General features: G+C 42.5%; 1 protein-coding gene and 1 long non-coding RNA gene across 3 annotated transcripts in view; one reads left to right on the top strand and one right to left on the bottom strand.

Moving 5' to 3' along the window:
• WDR12 (WD repeat domain 12) overlaps window positions 1-6,919 on the top strand; it is an 84,232-nt gene extending 77,313 nt beyond the window's left edge. For both annotated transcript variants that reach the window (XM_029606298.1, XM_029606297.1), the window contains 3 exons: window positions 2,043-2,175; window positions 2,899-2,971; window positions 4,723-6,919. In XM_029606298.1, coding sequence (XP_029462158.1) covers window positions 2,043-2,175; window positions 2,899-2,971; window positions 4,723-4,800 — 284 coding nt within the window. In that variant the 3' untranslated portion in view covers window positions 4,801-6,919. The remainder of the gene's footprint in view (window positions 1-2,042; window positions 2,176-2,898; window positions 2,972-4,722) is intronic.
• LOC115093898 lies at window positions 1,922-18,581 on the bottom strand. Its single transcript, XR_003857432.1, has 2 exons — window positions 17,647-18,581; window positions 1,922-2,466 (listed from the first exon to the last, which is right to left on the bottom strand). It is a non-coding gene; the product is annotated as an uncharacterized LOC115093898 (long non-coding RNA).
• Between the last annotated feature and the right edge of the window lie 149 nt (window positions 18,582-18,730).

Below are 18,730 nucleotides of genomic sequence, written 5' to 3'. Positions count from 1 at the left end.
CATGCTAAATGGGGATGTGTTTTGAAAACAGGTTCTCGGGGCAGACGAGGAATGAATTCCAGTCCACTTATGGCCAATTGGAATGAGACTGCCTGGGACCTTCTGCAAAGCTCTATAGCCCCTGCAACTTGGGCTATGTACTGCAGAGCATACGAGACATTGTCTGGATTTCTGACTGAATACGGATGGGTATCAGGGCCCATTCCTGAAGATCTAATAGTTGAATATATTGCCTTGTTCAAGGAGAAGGGTTTGTCATGGGGATCTGTTGTTCAGTTGGCAGGGTTGGCTTTCTTCACAAAAGCATGGGATTGGAGGGAGCCCACCAAGATGTTTATGATACAAAAGATGTTGAAGGGTTAGGCAAGGAAAGCGGGGCCTCCAAGAGATTCGAGGCATCCCATAACTCACAAGTTGTACTTCGGCTGTGGCATGTATTTAAATTAATCTGCGAATCCGAATTTGAAATGAATCTGTTTCATACAGCATTTTCTCTTGCATTTTTTGAAGCATTAAGGGTTAGTGAGCTGGTGGCCGCATCCAAGAAGGACACGGGTTATATCGGCATCCTCTTAAAGAATGTCGAGATTTCCAAGCAATCTGTTCAAATTATAATGCACAAGTCAAAAACGGATCAGTCAGGAAGGGGGAGCCAAGCTTTGTCTAAAGCAGGTACCGTCTCAAATTACTTGTCCCTTAAGAAATTTATAAAAGTTCCTATTCATACCCCAGATCAGTCCAGACAAGTGGTTTTGCATCCCTACCAGAAGATTGAGGCAGAGAATAATAACTTTTCAGGAACTGCTACATAACAGAGAGTGCCACCTACAGTCCCTCAGTATTTCTCTATCTCCAGCAGATGGTAGTGGTGCAAACCTGCAGTCTGAGAGAAATTAAAAGAAAAAAAAAGTAAAGAGAAAGGGAGCAGCCCTTCCATACATTCTGAAGTGTTAGGAACCTTCATGGGCCCCCAAATTCCAGTGTTAACCAATATGCCCTTCTTTCCCCAAGTAATGGGAGAGAGAGAGAGAGAAAATATACACCCTACTTCCCTACTGTCCCCGGCATCCTTCTCAGTCAGGCCAGCTGCCTACCAGTGAATCCCCTCTTCTTTGATCAAACAGTGCTGCCTCCATGGAGCCACAATCAGCTTTCTGCTTCCCTGACTTGAGGCCAAACAAAAAGGTCTCCAGAGCCACTATGGGCTGGCCCTTCCTTCTGTTTCCAGGGGGTGCATGTCTGCCGTGGTTGTCTCGCTTCCTCCTGGTTCCGGGAAGTTGTCTGCCATGATCCTCCCGTCTCAGGTGGGAGGAGGTAGGGTTTTTTGTCATCAGCCCCGCTTCCTCCTGCCTGTAGGATAGAGGGGGGTTCTTTGTGTGATCAGCTCTCTTCATTCTGTGTCCATGGGGAGGGGTCCTTGCCACAGTCAGCCATGCTTTTGCATTTGCCCTCTTACTCCTGTTCTGGGTGGAGGGATCCTTGTCATGATCAGCCACTCTTCCTGCATATTTCTGCAGATCAGGAGAAGCTCCTGTCTTGCATGTGGAAACTTACAGCTCTGCTAATCTCAGGCATCGTCAACCTATGAATTTTAAAACTGCTTGTATGTACTGACAGCAAAGTAAGACAGCGTGGCCGTTACTCTTCGGCAATCAGCGGGCTGCTTAGAGCCAACTGGTAGCTACATTTTGGGGTATTGGTTGGACAAGCCTGGCATAAACCATAGTATTCTGTAGCCTGTAACTCATTAATGTTTTAAAATAACACTGATGTCTTTTCCTCAAGACTGTGAGCCCTTTGGGGACAGGGAAAAACCTATAGCATCTGAATATAATTTGCTTTGAAATGCCTGAAAGGTGGAATAATTACAATGTATTTTCAAAATGTACTTTTATTAATGTATTTATGTTAAGAGACGGAGTCCTCAATCTGTTTTAATGAAGTTTCGCAAACAACATCATAAGCACAGAAAAAATATTTAAAATGTAATACTTTCATTTGTTTTAATTTATATATTTTATGTCGTCTTCTATACCATACAGATGGCTCCTTGGTACTGCTTTCTCTGACCTCTCACACAGGCTGGGTTACGTGTGTCAAATGGTCTCCCACACAGGAGCAGCAACTCATCTCCGGCTCTCTGGATAATATTGTCAAACTGTGGGATACTAGGAGGTAAGTCCTCCCTAGTTCACAGCAGGAGAGCACAACAGTAGGACACTGATAAGGCCTTCCTCTGGCTGTATGCCAGTGGGGAAAACCCTTGACAAATCCAGCCCTATATTGCATTGCCTGTGGAGTGGGGAGCAGAGGCTTGTATTTAGGGCTGGATACGAGTTTCTTCACCCCAGGAGAAGTAAGGCAAGTCGGAGACACAATGGTAATCCTGCAGCTCATGAACAGCACACCCGCTGCACTGCTGAAGCCATCCGCCAAGACTGCCAGCTTTCTTGCACTTTTGATAACCTATGCATTGAATGAAAAGAGGAATGAGGGAAAAGGTTAGGAAAATTAAATTTTAGCAATTTCAGCCTTTAATATTATATGTTCATTGATGTAATTTACCATTGGCTGGAATAGTTTGGATCAAACAGATTAAGTCTGGGGATGGATGTTTTTAGTAGTATAAGTTAGATTCTGTCTGAGGTTTCTGGAGTGGGGCAGGTGTTTAGGACTCATTGAAGAGGGACTATGTTACAGAAATGCAGGCACCTTACTGCTTAGCAGGGAGAATTTCCTATTTATGCTCATATCACTACAGGGGCCGCAAAAAAATGGACAAGCTTGCCAGTTGGGGAATTAATTTTGCACTTTCTGGGAGAAAATTAGTTTTTATCTGCTTGATTCAAGTTTATATGTTGAGCTGGTTCTCATTGTTTTTCTTGCTTCCACTGTCAGCTGCAAGGCTCCTCTCTATGACTTGGCCGCTCATGAGGACAAAGTCTTGTGTGTGGACTGGACAGAAGCAGGGGTAAGAATTACAGGAGCAGTACTGCATGAAATATGTTCATAAGTTAAAAGCATGTGTGTGGAGAATAAAAAGATCAGGCTAAATGGGCCCTGAGTAAAGAGAGGAATTTTTTTTTCACCATACAGCTATATTGACTGCAGAGGCTTTTTTTTTTTTTTTTGTTTGGTTTTTTTTTTTTTTCCTCTCAATTTGATTTTTGTTACTTTCCTCTGAATAATCATGCAGAGTAGCTGTCAGGCCAGGGCTTCCTAAACGAGTCCTGGGGAACCCACAGCCAATTGTGTTTCCAAGCTTTCCACAATAATGTAATAATGATTCCTTAATGTTCTTGCCAGACCAATACAGATCAGTGGTTATTCCCCCTCCCACCAGATGGAAACAGGGAAAAAAAACTCTCTAAGCAGACTCTACCTCCCCATGTAGGCTGAAGCAGCAAGATGCCTTGCCAGTAGTTCTTTGTCTCCAGGAAATGGGGCAGATCCTAGGAGCATCAGGAAAAAAGATAGACCCAGGGGCCAGAGAACCGTCTGGGAACCACTTTCTCTGAAGAATACCCTTTGCTGAGATTGTGGGGACTTCCAGATGACAGCCACTTGGTTGTTTCTCCTCTCAGAGAGGGGTTAGGTCCTCTGGGCTGATCCCAGTGGTCCTGAGGGGGCTAAATGCTTTGGCTAAACTGGTACAGAGGCTTGTGTTGTTGCACAGCTAACTAATTAAAAAAATGTAAAGAGCTTGGAATTACTACTCTGTGTGGGGAGAAAGCACTGAACTAGCTGAGGAGCCAGGTTTGAGATCCCGAGCACACAGGTATTTGGGATCCCTCCCTTTTGAGTAGTCAGCTGAGAAGAGGAAGAGGTGCCCTGGGTGCTGGACCTGGAGGGTGTCAGTGCCCGGAAGTCCTTTTTATGTGTGTTGTGTGAGGTGCACAGTGAATGGGAAGCCGTGTTGCTTTCAATGCAAGTCGAGGCAGCAGCAGTCCCAGGTTGATCGCAAAGAGGAAACTCAGGACCACAGAGGCAGTTTTCGTACCGGTGGCAAGGTTTGCCTATTTTCCAACATCGGGCACTGGTTTTGGGGCAAGAGGGTCACGAGAAAATATTTTTGCCATATCAGCATGCAGATACAACTCATTTTAATGTAGTCATGGCCTCTTAAAAACAGCAGCCAGGGAGCGTTGGATGAGCTGGGGGACTGTTCTCAAGAGTATTTTGTGTTGCTTTTGGAAAGGGCTTACGGCTTTATGCAGTAGTTGGATGATTTAGCTGCCGGAGCAGGATCTGTGGCAGGGGTCAGTCCCTTGGATCTGGGACCTGCTCCGGTTGGTGAGGGAGGGTTCTCCAACATTCTCCAGGATCCTTGTATTTTGTTTGGGACCCTCATATAGAGGGGGGACAAGGAACCCAATGAGGCTGGTTCTAAGACAATGGAGGAGGGCGAAATTTTACTTCTCCCAGATGAGAATTCAACAGTGGCAATGATTTTCCATAAGGAAGAGCTGCAGCCTTTAATTGTGCAGGTGGGGTTTGTGCTGGGAAGACTTGGCAGGTCTGTAGAGGGCCCTTGCAGTTCTAATGGCCACTCTATAATAAGCACGGGAGAAAGAAAATGGCAAGTTTGCTCTGAATAATTACATACATGGTTAATATTATGTTTGTGTTCTGGAGGTTATCAAACATGTAGGAATTTTAAATAGATGACATGAAATGGATCTGATTGTCTTGTTTGATTTTTTTTTTTTTTTCCCTCCACAGTTGTTGTTGAGTGGTGGGGCAGACAATAAGCTGTACTCCTACAGATACTCAGCATCAGCCTCAGATGTTGGTGCATGAAAGTAGACAAGAGGCCTTCCAGAATCTTTCCTCAAAGACTCACTGAAGATTTTCTCTACTAGGGAGTAATTGCCTGCAGATTATAAATCCCAGAAGATAGTCTTTACCTCCTTTTCATTACCTGTGTTGGCTGTTTTATTTTTTTTCATTTTATTATAATATAGCCTGTCTGTGTATTGTACAGCAATATGGGGGTGTGTGCAGATAATTTCATGGCCACTGTGATATTGAAAGTAAATATCCAGCCATGTGGACACAAGAATCCTTTAGTGGACTGATTCAGGCCACACCTGCATCTGAAATACCCTATATAACCAATGATATTGCTGAAAAGCACTTTGAAACTTAAGACTATTAAAAATTAGTAATAATTTTGGTTATTTCTGCTCTCCCATTGCTGATTAATTTCTTTTAAGTTATTGTTCATGGATTCTCCATGTGTTATCCTTTTCTAAAATGTTTATTTTTTTCTTTTTACTCTTTTTTTTCTAAGAATTTTAAACGTATCACAGGAAAACCATGTGAACAGAAACATTGAAATTCTAAGAAACATCCCTAACCAAGTACTAAAAAGAAAGAATTACAACATGTAGGGAGGAGGAAAGGATTCCCTCCACCATCCATTACAATGGCTCTAGTCATTTTCTTCAAATTCAAAAAAAAGATTTCAACTGTTCCAGATCAAAAAATATACAGTGTATTGTTTACTTGGGGTATCCTGCACGGAGCGGCAGATACTACCATCAAAAGCTTGCTGGGCAGATTACATGGGCCATCTGGCTCTTTTCTGCTGTCATTTCTATGTTACTATAATATAGAAAAAAAAAGAAACTCCTAGAGAGCGAGCCCTCTTGGCGCACTGACAAAAACAATTTCCTTCTTTCTTGAGTTGCCTTTGTTATGGCAGGAAGAACCCAAATATGTTGTCCCATAAATTTCTCGATCGCTCTACAAAAAATATAAACACATAATCCTATCAAGATCCTGTTTAAACACAAAGGACCCAAGTAAAGTAGTTCTGTTAAATTTCTCCTAATCCCATCTTTCCAAAATTTCTGTAAGGATCAGAGGGTCTCTAGCTGCTGCTGTCATTAAATCCCCATACTGTGAAATCTTCCTTGCCATAAGGAGATAGTAAACCTTATTCACTCGATGGACACAAAGAAAATATCTATCATATCTTTTAAAAGCTTCTACTGGTGATATATATCTCAATGAAGGAAAATTTAAAAATCACAGATTCAGTTGCCTCACTTGATTTTTCAAGCTGTTCCAAATGCTGATAAACTACATTTTTATCTTGTATCAGGGAGGCATTTACCAGCTTTATTTCATCCAAATCTTTATTCATGCCTGCAAACTTCTCCTAAGTTCTTTAGACTCGGCATCCTGCTTAGAAGCAATAATGTGGTTGTTAACCGAAACAGCAATATCCTTTAAAGCAGAATTGACCATATTCTCTAATCTTACTAGAACAGCCCGAATAGTGGCCAAAGTATTATTATCAGAGGTTTCTGGAGAGGAGGCAAAGACTCAGGTTCTGGTAGCAATGTAATAACTGATATTCTTAATGGAGGGTCTACTCCAAAACTCTCCCTTTCCTGCATAATACCAGTCACATGAGTCAGTTCTCCAAAGCTCCCCTCTTTCATCGCTGCCTCAGCTGTGCTGGCAGAATGCTCCTTCATTCAAGGCCCTATCTCCAATGTCATCACTTGGTGCAGGGTTGCCTAGGGGCTAAGCAGCTGCTGTTGGCAAAATGGCAGAACTGAGTCTGGAGGGGAAAGCTAAGCTTCTTCTCCAGACAGGCCCAGCAACAGAATTATCCCCCTCCTCAGGGCTCAAGGGGGATAGCAATTCAGTCTCTGCTCGACAAGAAGAGTAGATGTCTCAGCAGGATATGTTCTCCCTTTCCCTTTACGATTAGATGGAATAATCTTTTAGAATAAAGCAAATTTTAGGAAAAAACAGAAGAAACAAAAACTTAAGAGAGTAGCTGGATGCTGATGAATGATCATGCTGCCAACTTGACTCTCCTCCCTCCCCTAAACTTATTTTTAATTGATTTTTCATTTAACCAAAAAAAAAAAACCACAAGATAAATCTTGCATGAGAAACATGTACATAAGGAAAAAAGGCAATTTAACATCTTGTTACTAAAAAACAGGCTACAGAATCGGGGAGTATCAAACTAAATAGGAGCTGAGCTAACACCTTATTACATAAATAAGGAAAAAGACAGAGGTGATTTACAGGATCCTGGAGGCTTTTGCCAAGCAAAATGGGCAGCTTTATCACATGAGAAAATAAAGGGTTTCATTCACAACTCTCGCAAAAGATTGCAAGCCATCATTGATGCAAAAGGGAGCGATACACGATATTACGAAGTAAGGGTGTGCAAACTTTTGAATAGGACTGTTTTATTATTTCCCTTATTGCTATGGTTTGTTTAATGATTGTGCAATTCTGTGATGCATAATAGTTTAATTTGAAACACATTACAAATAACAGACTTGTGTTTTGTCTGATTACTCATGTTTTCCTAAAATGCTACACCTCTTACAAATTCTGCCAGGGGTATGTTCACTTTTGAGCACAACTGAATGCAGGATCAACTTTTCCTAAACTTTTATCTGAAATCCAGTATTGTAGTGATAGGGATAAAAGGATATTAAAAACCATGGCCCATCTTAGAGCATCTCTGACTCTTCTCCCGCTCCTGGTGGCTACCATCTTTCCTTTTCAATAAAAAGTCCATCTCTTCAATGTTGTCATTCCTCCAGGCTGCATATAAATAAACTAAGAATGGAGAAGAGGTGTTGCTGGAGAGGTCAAAATGATGATAACCCTCTGCCCTCCCCAAAATCACACATGCTGTTTTCCAACATGCTCTCTCTGCTCATTTTTTTTCCTTTTTTCACAGGAAAAATGAAGCAATTAGGGGGAAACTGTTAAAAATCAGCCTGTGTATAGTTGGGCTATAAGATATAGTATCCCAATACACTTCTGTTCACATTAAAGTTGGAGTAACGTTTTCTAAGTTGATGAAATAATACTTAAAATGTATAATTTGTTTATTTAATTTAATGATCAGTGACAAGCACTGTAAAGCAAAATAGAATCCACAAAACAAGTCATAGTTCACTGGAGTGACCTCTGTGTGAACTGAACTATTTTATTTATTTGATTGGATTTTTTTATACCGATATTTGTGGGGACATCATATCGGTTTACAGCGAACTAAGAGAGTGGAAATTACAAAAAACAGGGACAGGGGAGAGGATACAGCTCTCCAAATAAGAAAAATTCACCAGCTGGCATGTAAACATAGCATGGATTCTGAGGCTGAAACCAGGGATGAGAAATCATATAGTACCATTCCCAAAATGGTAATTATTTTTTGTTTGTTTTGAAAGATTGAAATATTAAGTTTGCATGTAACGATACAAATTACCACTGCAAATGCATTTTTTTTTTTTTAAGAGAAATGGCAAGGCAAGCGGAGCAGTGACCAGAGGCTTTGAGCAAAACAATTTTTTGGGTGGTTTTAGGACCGAGGGACAGGAATTTTATTTTTCCTCAGTGTGGGGCCATTTCTGGCAGTGAAAATGAGGAGATAAGAAAAACCCCACACTGTGCATGTTGTACAGATCTCCTTGGCATTGGGTGGGAAGAATTTCTATTTGTAGCATATGAAGTCTGCTAGCCTGGGGGTGGGGGGGTTAGTGCATCAATGGGATAAACATGCCAGACTATTCCTAGTAGAGTGCTTGCTAGCGCAGTGGGAACAGTAGCCATTTTAGAACCTTGGCCAGTGGAGTCTGACAGAGCCACTCTACTTCATTCCCTTCCTGTTTACAGCAGACATTTTGTATGGGGCAGAGTTGGTAAAGGACAGAAAAAGAATGAGAAGAAGAGGATGAGGGGGGAATGAGAAGTCCTCTTAAGTCAGATATTCTCTCTTGAACCTGTGACTAAGATGGTTCTTCTATGGTTGGTTGGTTTCATAGAGATGAACTGTCTGGCTTGATCTTACTCCTTGCAGTTACTTAATATTGCTGAGGAAAAGATGGAGGAGGTCCTGATGTTTCAGAGTACTCCATTTTGACTAAGGAAACCCTCAAAATCCTTTCCTTTATACATATCAGTCAGTCAAGGAGCTGATTGATTTGGAGTGGGAGATGGCAAAAGCCAATTTTAAAGGCAAATGGGCCTTGGCAAAGATGTATGCTCTAGATTACCAAGAAAGGAAAAGTTGAGGTTCCCTCTTTAATTAATTAATATTTAAAACTTTCATACTCCACTATTGCCATAGTCCAAGCAGACAACTATCCCTATGAAGGGAGGTGCAGCTCTGAATGATGCACAAAACAGGAAGATAGAATCTATATTTAAGCAGGCCTTCAAGGCTTTGAATATGGCTCTTCAGGTGGCAAGGGTGGGGTTGCATTTGTCACAGTGAGTCCAGGAAAGCACATTGGTGGGTACTGGCTTTGCCCTTGACGAGGTGCTCAGATGGAATTGGGAGCAACTGTTGCGGCAGGTGTTTCATTAATTTGGCCTGTACTTCAACAAGAAGCATAGTTTTATTGTAGTGGCAAGGCGTTATGCCATGGCTCCTTAAATCGTTCGACAGATTAGATTTCTAAGGCCCTAACACACTTGCATGTGACCGCATCACGACGATAACATTTAAATGAGGGAAAGGAGAGGGATTTGGATGGGGTTTAAAAACTTTTGGGCCCCATTGCACTGCAGGCAATAATATTTAACACATTATCACCAGCAGTAGCTCCGGAAATAACTACACCTTTTGCAGGGGTACTATGGGGGCGATAGTGTGCGCCGCAGCAGAAACCGCAGCTGGCGAAAACGCACTGCCGCAACAGTGGCCGGGTACTATGGGGGCGATAGTGTGCGCCGCAGCAGAAACCGCAGCTGGCGAAAACGCACTGCCGCAACAGTGGCCGGGTGCACACTATCACAACCCTTCCCCTTTTGTGGCTACGGCTCATCATTCTGCTATATTTTTAGCAGAATGATAAATCCTACGATCAGGCAGGTACTTGGCAACTTCTGCTGTTCCTAGACATGTGCCATACATCCACATGTCTTAATACACAAAAACTACTGGGCGTCAATGCTGAAGCAGTAACACATTTCATGTTTTCTCAATTACCCCAATATTCTTTTATTAAAATGTATTATTTGCTTATGTGAAGCACTAGATGATGTACATAATTAACAAATATGACCACGGCAACACTCAAGCACCTGGTTTTGAAGAAGAGGTGGAGAAGCCAACTAACAAGTAATAAGTATATAGGCTACCAACCCACAAAATGAAAACTGAATAATGATGTAGATACACAAACTCATCTCATTCCATGGCAGACCTCATACGGGGCATACGTATCTAGTGCCAATGCGCAGTAGTACAGCAGCGATATAATCATTGGTCTATTGCCCGATGTGTATTTTTTTCAAAAACTTTTCCTCATGCGTAGGTGAACAATAAAATAGCCCATTGGCATATCACAAAATATATCGCAAGTGAATAATAAAGTAGCTTATCTTTTCTGAAGCTTTACAGATTTCATTTCCATCTTTTCTGAAGATTCGCAGATTTTATGCTCAAGAAATTAGCAGAGACATGGGCGTGAGGACATGCACGGAGTCAAGCCCAACACGGACCGCGTTTCGGCTAAACGCCTTCTTCAAGGGCCAACATTCAGGAAACTTACAAGGCAACACCCCTACAATCATTATCAGCCTGAACTAGATTAAATCATTCCCATCCTTATTTTCTTCTCATGGCAACAGTAGCCTAAAAGGCAGACATTATAATGACAGTACCAACTAGAGGCTTGTTTCAATAAATACAATTTTTTCAGCATAGCTTTAAATGTTTTCATACATTCCATTTGACATAATTCCTCTGGGAATGAGTTCCACAATATGGAAGCTGTAACTAAGAAAGCACATGCTCATTACCACCAATCGCGCTTGTTTTGATGACAGTAGGTCCAAAAGTCCTCTTTGGAAAGATCTTTACAATTGAGTCAGATGTGTAAAAGGGATACCAAAAATTAAAAAATAAAATAAACTTGTGTGATCCCAAAGCTTGAGAAAACTGGAGTGTCCAGACAGGTCCTGAGATAAAAATGCCTAAGTCCGTTGCAGCAGCAGGGCAGAGGCCGGTCACGGTGCTCTGTGTGGCTATAAGAAACCGTCAGGGCCTAGAGACTCAGTGAATGGGAATACAGTGTGATGTGTGAAGGGACTAGAGAGACAGGGACAGCAACAAGTAGAAGGAGACCACGATGATACCAAGAGCTTGAGAACCATACGGATTGCCACTGGTGTGAACATCTGAGCCCAAGAGAAGTGATAACGCAATAGACAAGGCTGCAAAAATTTATTTATTTATTTATTTATTTATAACTTTTATATACCGACATTCAAATGAATATCACATCGGTTCACATACAACTGGGATGTCAAAAACTAAAAGAGAGAAAGGAAGAATAAAAAGTTACAATTAACAAGGAATCATAAGGAACTGGGTGAGAAAGCAGAATGGTCTAAGGGGCCAAGTCAAAGTGTTAGCAGGAAGTATACAGGAAAAACTTAAAACTGAGAAAGGGATGAGGCAGAAAGGAGAAGACTTGTTTGAGCGTGTAATTTGCACACCTAAGAAAAAGGATCGCATCAAATACCAGAGAACGGCAGCATGCCAGCTGCAAAAAATCATCCTGCGTCTCCTCAGCATCAGATCCCATGCTGCTTTCCAATTCCAAAATGGCCACCGCTCCCGCCAAAGGAGGGGGCGGGGCTACTCCCCGAAGCCCGCGGCGCTCCGACCGCGGCGGAGAAGTCGTCGGGGGAGCGGTGCTTGTCTCCCCCCAGGGGAGACACCTGCCGCAAGGGCCTTCCCTCGAACCTCCCTGTCCCGGGCCGGGAACAATGGCGCCGAGCAAAGAGAAGTCGGGAGGAGCGGGCCTGCCTCGCCTTCGCTCTACTCCTGAATCCCTCCCCCCGGGGGCGGCAGGGGAATGGGACTTCCGTGCTGCTGCGGCCCCGGGGAATGGCGCGTCGCAAGGCCGCGGGGGGGAGGAGAGGAACCGTGGCAGAGAAGGGGAGAGGCTGGCTCCACCAGCATCCACCTCCTAGTGCTAGATTCCACTGCTGTAAAGCAAAAACAAACACAGAACCTCCCCAAACTTACCCCCGGAGAGACAGCAAGGAAGGCTGAGCAAGGGAGGAGGAGGGAAGAGGCAGTCCTGATGGCAAGAGATGAATTAGGGCGGCAAGCCCGAGACCGCCTCTCTACTTTTTTTTTTTTTAAACTGCTTGATCCAACCTAAAGGAAGAATAGAGAGAAGAATAAAACATGTGGCCCAGGAGCCACTAATCAGGGGAAGTAACGGGTTCCCCTCCTCACATCTGCTGGAGTCAGAGAGATAATGAGGTTCTAGGAGGGGTGCACCAGCTTATATGCCAGCACCCTCCGAAGTTTGCTCTGACTCCATCTGCTGGACGGGGAACATAACCCACCGTCTGGACTGATCCTGGTACGTACAGGGAAACATCTTTAGTACCTTGGGAAAGGGGTTAATTTCAGCAGGTCTCATTGAAAATAGGTACAAAGTGTTATATCGTTGGTATTTTACTCCGGAGAAGTTGCACCGAATGTTCCCTGCAGTTTCGGATAAATGCTGGAAAGAATGTGGTAGGATTGGTACTTTTTTTCATTTATGGTGGGAGTGTCCAAGGGTACATTCACTATGGATGCAGGTATCGGAATGGCTAAGTGTTCTAATTCATGACCAGGTGGTCCTTACTCCTGCACAAGTTCTCTTGAACACAGAGGTACCTTTGGGAGATAGATCACTACAAAAATTAAACAAACATGTGGTATTGGCCACCTGATGTGCAATAGCTCGTGAATGGGGAGAATCATCAGCTCCTGAGCTACATTCGATACAGCCTTGAGTTCATAACATGTACAATCTAGGGAAGATTACAGCTTTTAAGAATAAAACCATGACATTTTTCTAAGGTATGGTCCCACTGTGTTAAATGGAAATCCACCGTATAACAGTTATAAAAATTTTCCTTCTTTTTAGATAAGATCTTTATGAGATCTGAATGACCTTGCATGTCAAGAGATTAAAAGTGATGACTTAATATAAAATCCCTGTGAATTTCAATAAGCTGTGGGAGGGGAGGAGGGTGGGTTGAAAGGAGGGATTATATAAAAACTAGGAGATCAATAAGAGACATATACAGATAATTTGTTGTTGTTCATTACCATAGCAATGGTAGACTTTATTACCTTTGTTTACACATATATGGGTTAGAAATTTAATTTTGAATTGAATCATTGATGAAAAATATGTACTATTGCAGTTTAGCTCAGGTATAGACATCTGTGTGTATTAGCTTGTTGCACATTGTTGTTCTTATTCATTGAGCTCTAATAAAATACTTTAATTATAAAAGTAAAAATAAAAAAGTTAAAGTCCCCACCCAAAATAAGATGGCCCTCCCTCTAGAAAATGAAGAGGAAAGAGCTTTGAGCAACATTTGGAGCATAAAGATTGACCAGAGTGAAAAGCTCATAGAGTTCAATTTTATAATGATATATCTCCCCTCTATATACCGTCACATCTACCACTAAATTCTTAGAGAACAAAATCCCCACCCCAGAATGCTTATTCGTAATAGCTGAAGAAGCGAAAAACTATTGAGCAAAGGACCTTGAAAATAGCAATAAGAACATAAGAAATTGCCATGCTGGTTAGACCAAGGGTCCATCAAGCCCAGCATCCTGTTTCCAACAGAGGCCAAACCAGGCCACAAGAACCTGTCAATTACCCAAACACCAAGAAGTTCCCATGCTACTTTTGTTACGTTTTTTTAGATGTGTTTCCTGACAAAATATCACATTTGCCTTTAACATTTCCGCTTCCTTATACATTAGCTGCCATTTAATTGGCAAATTGAAACTGTTAATATTTAGGGATATAATTTTTATTATCACCATCCCCGCATCATAAAGGAAATAAAGTCATATCTTCTATGCAAATGATCAGTGTTAGCCCATCCCTCAGTGAAGGTAAAAAAAACCCCCTATATCCCCATAATCTCATTTCCCATTTTTTGGAAAAGTATAAATCTACTAAACTGCTCCCCAATAGACTTCGGTAATTCTCACCCCCACTCCCAAATTCCATCCACACCCCCAACCGGTGGAGCTTCTCCTTTTCAAGCAATGAAGTCATCAAGCCAAATGTCCACATCCTGAACAACCATGCCCTTTAGATTTAGTATAAAAAAAACAAAAACCACAAGCCTCTTTTGAACAAAATCAAAGTTATCAGCTATGCAGCAAAAACCAGGACACATGTGAAAACATCTCAATTATCCAGCAAGATATAAATGACTCCTTCGCAACTTCTTGCCACCACTGGTAATTCTCTGCCACTTATGTGTCCCTTCCTTAGGTAGGGAAGCTGAATTTGAGCAGATCATGTTCTGATCTGAAGATAGATGTAATCTCACAGCACTTAAGGTCTTAGTTGCCTCAGGTACTCTTAACTGGCAATGACATACCACTGATGGTAAAGCTTTGTCCGGAGGGAAATAGCCAATGGTACTTTATATCTCCTTTGTGCAGTACCGACACTATCTTTTTAAAGTTCTTCAACTTGCAAATGGTAATAGGTTAAAGGCTTATAAAAATGTCCAGCTTGTGGCCTTTCCAATCTGGCCCATCTTTCTCATCTGAGAGGAAATCTGTTCCTTAAGGGCAATAACAATGAAAACAGGCTACTATATCACAGTAAACTACCCCACGGAGAACGCAATGAATGATGTGCCCGTTCCGGCTTGATAGGGGGCACTTCTGAGGAACTTTCATCAGAGCCCAAAACAGCAACAAAATGCTGGTCACAACTTGAAAACAATCCCCAAATTCGGAGCCCTCCGGGACTCCCCTGAATCGCAGTTTGCTGTGGTGAGACCTGTTCTCAAGGTCCTCCAGCTGCTCATTTAGAACCTTCTTAGAGTGGACTAGCTGTTCAACTGATTTCTGCCATTGAATGATCTCTGAGGCCTGATAGTCAAGCCTCATTTTGACTTTCTCCACCCTTTTACCCATGTCCACCAGATCACTGAAGAGCTCTGACACTGTTGCCACAACATTTTTTAATTGACAGCATATCATGGCAGAGTTCTTTGAACCGTAGCTGAAATTCAGCATGGCTAAGTGCATCCCTGCTTTTCATGCCAGTCACATCACCCATGCTGCTGTGGCCTTCCTCTAAAGTGCCGCATTCTGTCCTCCTTGCCATTGTTGAGGCCCTTTTCTATCAGCGTTGCACCTCCAGCGTAGGAAAAATACTTTAAAATCCACAGATATTTTTTTCTGAGACATATTTAGAGATGCACTGGCTCTTATTTAGTGTGTTTAGCTAAAAAGGAGGTAAGACAGGTTAGGAATTTCAAGAATGAAGGAAGATTAGGATGGGAGCTCAAGCCCTAAGCAATCGTTAAGCAGGATGATGTCACTTTCTCCCATATCTTGTTGGTTTTACCTGCAGCCTTTATTTATTCATAGTATTTATATTTATGACAGCAGAAACAGACCATCCATACCAACTATTCAAACTTACCACTCCCTCAGAGATTCTGTGTGTTTATTCCACTCTGCTAGCAACTCATCTAGCTCCTCCAGGAAGTGTTGGCACTCCTTTTCCAGCCACTCTAAGTCATTCAGTTCTCTGCTTGACCTGGACTCTTGAGAGTGGACTCTCTAGCTCCATTAGCCTGGCTGGCCTCTCCAGCTGCCAAGCCTCAGGTTCTCCTTCCCATCCTGCTCTTGAGACTAAGGCACTCCCACCAGGCAGAAGTACATGGCTATGCATTTGCCAGCAATTTCACTTTCTGCCTGGGCCACACCCTGTTCCAGCCACAGTGCAGAACTGCTTTTCTCTTTAAAGGTAAAAAAAGTAAAATCTTCCTCTCTGGCACTAATTTCACTCTGTAGCAGTCCTAACTTCAGAGGGAGCTTGTCTTCTTAGTCTGCAAAGAAAAACCTAAACCTGCCTCCTTCTGGGCCCCACAGACCATTCACTATTTTAAAGGCAGTTTCAGATTTTTTTTTTCTTATGTGCTCCTCCTCCTTGAGCCAGCAAGCTTTAACCTTTTCAGTACTCTGCAATCCTAGCAGCACTGCTCTTCTGTCCTAGCCACTTTTCTTAGGCAGGATTTCCACAAACCTTTCCTCTTCTCTTTTCTACTTTAGCTCTGTGTGCTCCCTGAGTCATACAAACTTCAGCTGCTTACTTCTCCAGCAGTGTTTTGCTTCCAACTTCTTTGACAGGCCAGACACCACAAATTTTAAATTCACAGTCCTCCCATGGAGGCTTGAGTTTTTCTGCCCCAAGCTTAGAAAACAAAATCCCCAACTTGAGGTGACTGAGCAAATAACCTAAGCAGGAGCAGAAAATCACATTGACTCCAGCCTTTCCAAATGCAATTTCAAGTTTTATTCTCATACACAGTACTTTCACACAATGGTAGACTGCCTTACCGCGGGAGTCTACTTCGGTCAGGAGCCCCTTGCTCCTGGAGATGCAGGGGCCTCCCGAACCCAGCTGGTTTTACAATCTTAACCTGCCCATCAGGCTCCCACCCAAAGACCAGGCATCTAACCTCATCCTGCACAAGTTTGAAGGGGAAAAAATAGGGGCACTTCATCAGACCCTATGAGAGACTCCTAAGAAAATTAAAATAGTATGAGAGGCCATGTACATTTGTGGATTACAACCTGATTAAAAGATAGGAAACAGAAAGTACTATTAAATGGTCAGTTTTCTCAGTGGAGAGAGGTGAACAGTAGAGTGCCTCAGGGACTGGTGCTTTTCAATATTAATTATAAAGATATGGAAAGGGGAAGGACAAGGTTCAAACTTGCAGATGAAAAAATTATTTAGAGTAGTTAAATCACAGGCAGACAGTGATAAATTGCAGGAGAACCTTTTGAGACTGCACGACTAGGTGTCCAAATGGCAGATGAAATTTAACTTGGACAAATGCAAGGTGATGCATACAGGGAAAAATAACCCATGCTGTGGTTACACAATGTTAAGTTTTATGTTCAGAGTTACCACCCAGAAACAAAGATCTAGGCGACATAATGAACAATACATTGAAATAATCAGCTTAGTGTGCTGCAGCGGTCAAAAAAGCAAACAATGTTAGGAATTATTAGGAAGGGAATGGTGAATAAAATGGAGAACATCATAATGCCTCTGTATCACTCCATGGTGAGACTGCACTATGTTCAGTTCTGGTCACCACATCTCAAAAGAGATATAGATGCACTGGAGAAGATACAGAGAAGGGTGACCAAAATGATAGCGGGGATGGAACAGCTCTCCTAAGAGGAAAGGCTAAAGAGGTTAGGGCTTATCAGCATGAAGAAGAGAAGGCCGAGGCGGGAATATGATGGAGGTCCTCAAAATCATGAGAGGACTAGAATAGGTAAATGTGAATCTTTCAGATAATAGGACTAGGGGGCATTCCATGAAGTTGGCAAGTAGTACATTTAAAACAAATCGGAGAAAATTCTCTCTCACTCAACACACAATTAAGTTCTGGAATTTGTTGCCAGAGGATGTGGTTAAGGCAGTTAGCTTAGCTGAGTTTAAAAAAAGGTTTGGACAACTACCTGTAGGTAAAGTCCATACATTTTTATTAGTCAAGTTGACTTTGGGAATAGCCACTGCTTATTACTGACATTAGTAGATTGGGATCTATTTAATGTTAATTACTTACCAGGTACTTGTATTCTGGATTGGGCACTGTTGGAAACAGGATGCTGGGCTTGATGGCCCCTCTGACTGATCCAGTATGGCAACTTATGTTCTTAAGGCCCCTAAAGGGGGATATAGTTGGCATTTCAACACAAGGAAAACATTGCAATATAGTTATATTTTATCCAATTAAATCAAGTCAATTTTTAAAGTCTGACCACTGGATGAAGCTGGACTTTTTTTTTTTTTAATGCAGGCCCAGGGCAAAGAATGAATCAGGTGGAGGGTAAGGAAAGCACAGTAATTGTTAACACAGAGCAGCAAAAAAGCTAGCAATGGTACTGCTCCACTCTCTGCCCTTCATATGCCCCCCCTCCTCTCTGCCCACAAACTCTTTGGTCCTCTCCCCTCCCTTTGCACCCCACTCTCTTCTTTGCCCCTCACCTCCTCCCTCACTTTTCTTCCCATTTCCTTTGGTTTTTCTACCCTTGACACTGCACTAGTATCCCCACATTCAACTTTCTCTGTCTTTGCCTCTTTTCATGGTAATCGATATCCCCCCCCCCCCCCCCCACGTTTTTTCTAACTTTCTGTTTTCCTCCTATGCTTTCTTTCCCAGGTAACTAATCCTCAGGCATCAAAAAAGGCTTCGCCCCTTAATCACACTCCTTATCTCTGTTCCCCCTTCCAAGGAAGGATCTGGGTTAGGAGGCTTCAGTAGGTTGAGTGAGTGTGTGGGTGTTGGGGTGGGGAATCAGCTGCTTCAGGTACAAGATGCAGATGAGGGTAGAATTCAGCAGGTTCAGAAAGGAAAACATAAAGCCATTTAATGAATAGCTGAAAGTAGCACGACGGAGGTATGATGGAAGAACTCTCCCTTTGCACAGCTGCATATACCACCTTCTTCCTTCCGTACTCTGCAGCAAACAATCGTTTTCTTCAGCTAATTGACATTTCCTTTCACTTCTGCCATTGTGTCAGCACTCTATGATGCTAGCTGGGCTGCCGGAGTAATAGAAAAAGGCGCTAGAAATATGAAGGGCTGCTAGTACGCAGCTATCTAGTAGCCCAGCCCGCACAAAAAATATTTTCCCCGAACAACCGGA

This window comes from Rhinatrema bivittatum, chromosome 6 (assembly GCF_901001135.1).
Source record: "Rhinatrema bivittatum chromosome 6, aRhiBiv1.1, whole genome shotgun sequence".
Lineage (NCBI taxonomy): Eukaryota > Metazoa > Chordata > Amphibia > Gymnophiona > Rhinatrematidae > Rhinatrema > Rhinatrema bivittatum.
Note: the sequence above shows the minus strand (reverse complement) of the source record. Positions and strands in the feature narration are given on the sequence as shown.